This window comes from Sinocyclocheilus rhinocerous, unplaced genomic scaffold (assembly GCF_001515625.1).
Source record: "Sinocyclocheilus rhinocerous isolate Xijiao unplaced genomic scaffold, SAMN03320098_v1.1 scaffold2307, whole genome shotgun sequence".
NCBI classification, from domain to species: Eukaryota; Metazoa; Chordata; class Actinopteri; order Cypriniformes; family Cyprinidae; genus Sinocyclocheilus; species Sinocyclocheilus rhinocerous.
In genome coordinates, this window is record NW_015642048.1 from 66687 (window position 1) to 72070 (window position 5384).

Genomic DNA, 5384 nt, shown 5'->3' on the forward strand with positions numbered 1-5384 from the left:
CCGCCACAAATAAATCAATGTATGGGAAACACTGATCTAAATATAAAAAAATTAAATGAAACTTACCAGCTTGAACTCTTTCATTTGATCCGGGTGTCTGTCTTTAAAGTGTTTTGTTAGTTTGATGTGTTTCCTCATTTTGAGGTCGCCACGTCTCAGTGCTTTTATGAAGAGAGCGCAACTGCGCACCTTTCGGATAGCGCATCAAGAACCGGGTTGACCGGGTACTCGGTACCACCGGTACTTTAAAAAACCTGGTACCATAACGTTTTTTTAGTACCGACTTGGTACCGAAATACCGGGTCTTTTGACAACACTAGCCAGATCAGAAGAGGAACTCATTGCTCACAGGTCGCTGCTGCTCAGCCACCTGGAGCGGCTTGGGCCAAAAATCTATTAAAAATCCAGTGAGTTGTCTTTCTGGGGACAGTTATCGATTCAGCCCAGATGTGGGCATGGATTACACCGGAACACTACCTGACAATTCACCGGCTAGCGACGTCATTCAAACTTGGGACTTCACGTCCCCTCAAGAGTTTGCTTGCCGCATCCTCTGTGATTCCTCTGGGCCTGCTTCACATGCGGCCCCTCCAATATTGGCTCCAAGGCCATGTACCGTTCCCTTGTTTGGCGACTTATGTTTTCATTTCAGGGTGACCCACCGCTGCTTCAGAACTGTGGCCCCTTGGAAAAACTTTCGCCTGTTTCAGTCAGGCATCCCATTGGGACTGACCTCCAGAAGGACGGTGGTCATGACAGGTGCCTCCAACTCGGGTTGTGGGCACTATACGAGGACAAACTGGCGTTCGGCTCCTGGTCAAACCAGGAGCAATGCTTGCACATCAACCACTTTAAGATGATGGCAATTTTTCTAGCCTTAAAATGAAAATATTAATAAATTCTATTACACTATATAAATGAAATTAAAAGAACACTGTCCTTTTAGGGCATGGGTCTCCAAACTCGGTTCTGGAGGGCCTGGTCCTGCAGAATTTAGCTCCAACCCTAATTAAACACACCTGAACCAGCTAATCAAGGTCTTACTAGCATACTAGAAACTTCCAGGCAGGTGTGTTGAGGAAACCTGCAGGACACCGACCCACCAGGACCGAGTTTGGAGATACCTGTTTTAGTGATTGACAACCTGTGGTCACCATTCACTTGAATTTTATGGAAAAGAGCAACTAGGAAATTTTGCTGCATTTCTCCATTTCTGTGTCACTTTATGTCTTCAAGCAGTAATTGTCGCAACAGAAATGAAAATTACCGTCATGGCTAATGGCAGGCCAGGTTTGAAATACTTTGGTGTGTCTCTGATGGAGAGCATGTATGGTGACATTACAATTTTAATACCAGATTTCTCTGCTTCCACAAGGTCGCTACCTGAGGGGAAGAAAGGAGACAGAGTTGTTGTTTTTTTTCAAAACAAAAACTCAGAATAATCATACTAAAGAGTTTGGAGTGGTTGCCAAGGGGTTGCTATGCAGTTGCTATTGGATTGTGAGTGGTTTTAAGTTGTTTTTCAATGATTTTCCCACCTGAGATGGTCATTACTGATGCTTTGACGTACACAGAAGACCCCAGTAAGCTGTTTGTGTCAAGATAGGCCTTCTTTATTTCTTCCATAGTCAAACTAACTTTTCCTCCATTCAGCTGCAAAATAATACATGGAGTAACAAGAGTCTTGTCCTATAAAGCTGATTTAAGGTACTTAAACTAAAGTTTTTTCTTGTTTAACAACTTACATCATTTAGTTGCTTCATAGATGTGAGTCTCTTCTTTTCACCATCAATTTCAATACCAAACAGCACATATGCAACACCTTTCACTGGTTCACCATAAAGATACCTGGAAGAAATGCATACGGTGACCTCAAAATATTTGGCAATTCAGTAAAACAAGTGTAAGAATTCAATACACTAGCATTCAAAAAGCTGCATTTAATTGATCAAAAATACAGTAAAAACAGCAATACTGTATTGTGAAATATTTTTGCAATTTAAAATAACTTTAATATTTTTACACATTTTAAAATATAATTTATTCCTGTGATGCAAAGCTGAATTTTCAGCATCTTTACTCCAGTTTTCAGTGTCACATGATTTTTCAGAAATCATGCTAATATGCTGATTTCTTTGATAAACAGAAAGTACAAAAGAACAGTATTTATTTGAAATAGAAATCTTGTGACGTCTTAACTGTCAGTTTGGATTAATTTAATTTATCTTTGCTGAATAAAAGTATTACTTTATTTAAAAGAAAGACAGAAAGAAAGAAAATTTAAAATAATAATAGTAATATTAATTTTGAGTGCACATTTTTGTGCTCCATGTCCAATAAAGAAATCTACGTACTCTGTTATCTGGTCAAATATCTTCCTTTAATCTTGCCTAAGAGATAAATCAAACAAATAAAATTAAAGAAACAAAATATAATCCTAAATCTTAAATATCACGGATGCGGTAAAGAAAACTGTGTGACTCCGCTGCATTCCAAAGAACGCACAACCGCCTGACTTCACAGTCGCGATTCTTAAAGAGCCAGTACACAATTTTAACATAGTACATATTTTTAATGTAAAATACAGAATATTTGTCAAAATGGTAGACATGAATAAAGTAAGTTTACAAATGCAAACAATCCAAAACTAAAATATTCAAAGCTGAAATGCACTACATAATATAAAATATTTGTTATTGAATCTAAGCAAAAATAGGTACCTACATTAATTATAAAATTGTACAGCATCTTTACTCCAGTTTTCAGTGTCACATGATTTTTCAGAAATCATGCTAATATGCTGATTTCTTTGATAAACAGAAAGTACAAAAGAACAGTATTTATTTGAAATAGAAATCTTGTGACGTCTTAACTGTCAGTTTGGATTAATTTAATTTATCTTTGCTGAATAAAAGTATTACTTTATTTAAAAGAAAGACAGAAAGAAAGAAAATTTAAAATAATAATAGTAATATTAATTTTGAGTGCACATTTTTGTGCTCCATGTCCAATAAAGAAATCTACGTACTCTGTTATCTGGTCAAATATCTTCCTTTAATCTTGCCTAAGAGATAAATCAAACAAATAAAATTAAAGAAACAAAATATAATCCTAAATCTTAAATATCACGGATGCGGTAAAGAAAACTGTGTGACTCCGCTGCATTCCAAAGAACGCACAACCGCCTGACTTCACAGTCGCGATTCTTAAAGAGCCAGTACACAATTTTAACATAGTACATATTTTTAATGTAAAATACAGAATATTTGTCAAAATGGTAGACATGAATAAAGTAAGTTTACAAATGCAAACAATCCAAAACTAAAATATTCAAAGCTGAAATGCACTACATAATATAAAATATTTGTTATTGAATCTAAGCAAAAATAGGTACCTACATTAATTATAAAATTGTAAAAATGGAAAGAAGAAAAAAAAATCCATACAAATTCAAAGTGTTCCGTAATTTTGTCCAAATACACTGAGGTCATTCAGAACAGTTTGGTACAAATTGATCACACACCTGGCTGTTATTTCTACCTCCAACTTTTCTGCGTCTAGTCTGAGGTGGGATGTCTTTGGAGTCAAAGTGACGTTGAACGCTGGGAGGACTTGGGAGAAAGGAGAAATGCTGTTAACCGACCAACAGAGAAACATCTAGCAGAATCTGCAGGTAATATGAAGGACTTACCATATTTCTTGACTTCAAACTCTCGGCTGAAAATGTTCTCTTTTCCCTGATCAAACTTTGCAACAACTTTCCACTTGCCCTCTCTAGAAAGAAGATACTTAGTCAGCAGCCATATATCCAAAGTATCAGGTAAATCAATACCATTTTTTGTCAAATCAATTATTATTTTATAATATATAATATCTGTTCTGTGTGCATACTTGACCACAGATGAGAGGGGGTAGGTGTTAGAGAGTATCCCATCGATTGATTTGGCTCTAGAAATACCATGTACTGCAATACCGTCTGGATTCTGAAACATGTGCCAATTGTACCGTAAAGCATTGTTCCAGAAAAATTAAATATTTCGTGGCAAATACTGTAATGGCGTTTATGTCAATGCCAGTGACAGTCACACCTGAATCTCCAGAGAAATGGTCCTCTCAGCAGCACGGAATTCAGTGTCAGACACAAAAGCCCTGCAACGCACTGAAAAATGACAGTGATCAGGGGAAAAAAACGAACAACGTTCATTATAAATAAGCAGTATGACAAGGATGTGAGAGCTGACCATTGTCTCCAGGGTTGTAAACCGGTTTATCAGTCTGAATGAAGATGTATCCAGAGCGGAACGACACCGGTAATACTCTTTCTGCACGATGGAATGCTCTAAACTGAGCAACAATCTTCACATATTTCTTCTTTCCATCTGGTTGTAGCACATTTGGATCAATCTAAATGAAAAGACAGCATTTCATTATGTTCAGCACGCAATATTTAATCCTCTGGTGCTCTTCGGTCAAAATTCTGTTTTGAATTTTTTTTAAATCACAGCTTCATCGGAATGGTACGAAACTTGGTGACTTTTATGGCATTTGGAAAGTGAACACACAAAAAAATTGAGGGCTTGATTCGAGCAGGCTAAGTGGTCGTAAAAAAAAATAGTCACACTTGTGGTCTTTGGTCAAAAATGACCAACCATAGGAAATGAATGGGAAACTGACAAAAACACAAAAATTCAGCATATTTTTGTGTGTGCAATCTACAAATCTGCCACAATGCAGAAAAAAAGTACACAGCAATGATGGGGTGAAACTCAAAAACATCAAGAGTGCAAAACCAACACATCCATTCACACATACACACACACGTACACACACACACCTATGAACTGGTGTGACTGTAACACAGCAAATATGTAAAACAAAAGCAATAGTTCAACAATGCAGCAAAAAAGTGGACAGCAAGGAAGGGGTTATAACTCTAAAACATCAAGAGTGCAAAACAGACATCCACTCACACACACACATACACTCACAGACAAACACACACACACATACACAATTATACACACTCAAATGAATTGGTATGGCTATAACCATATAGCCATAATGAGTCAGAAAACTGAAACAAGAGGTTGAAATCCGATCAGACCCAGAAGGATTCAGCTCTGATAAAACATTCCTGTTCGTTTTTGTTAAATTTTTTATAGAATTTTAATGTTTTGTGTAACAAAATGCTTTCTCTGTGTTCAGGTTTGACTGTAGTAATAATAATACAAAAACTGACACTTCAAATCAACATTTCAAAAAAAAAAAAATCTAAACCTTTACACTAAGTTGCCTTTGAGAATGTCTAAATATATATCCAAACCCACAACTTAATAAAAATAAGTATTTATGTCTAAAAACAATTAGAGAATGTATAGGCCTTT

At 36.4% G+C, this 5384-nt stretch overlaps 1 protein-coding gene across 1 annotated transcript in view; it reads right to left on the minus strand.

Moving 5' to 3' along the window:
- Positions 1–5384, minus strand: part of LOC107755339 (complement C3-like) — a 34300-nt gene that overhangs the window by 25130 nt on the left and 3786 nt on the right. The window contains exons 4-11 of the mRNA XM_016572095.1: positions 4242–4404; positions 4089–4159; positions 3892–3983; positions 3692–3774; positions 3524–3611; positions 1746–1848; positions 1539–1653; positions 1268–1383 (exon numbers count right to left, since the gene is read on the minus strand). Of these exons, the coding sequence (XP_016427581.1) occupies positions 1268–1383; positions 1539–1653; positions 1746–1848; positions 3524–3611; positions 3692–3774; positions 3892–3983; positions 4089–4159; positions 4242–4404 (831 nt within the window). The remainder of the gene's footprint in view (positions 1–1267; positions 1384–1538; positions 1654–1745; positions 1849–3523; positions 3612–3691; positions 3775–3891; positions 3984–4088; positions 4160–4241; positions 4405–5384) is intronic.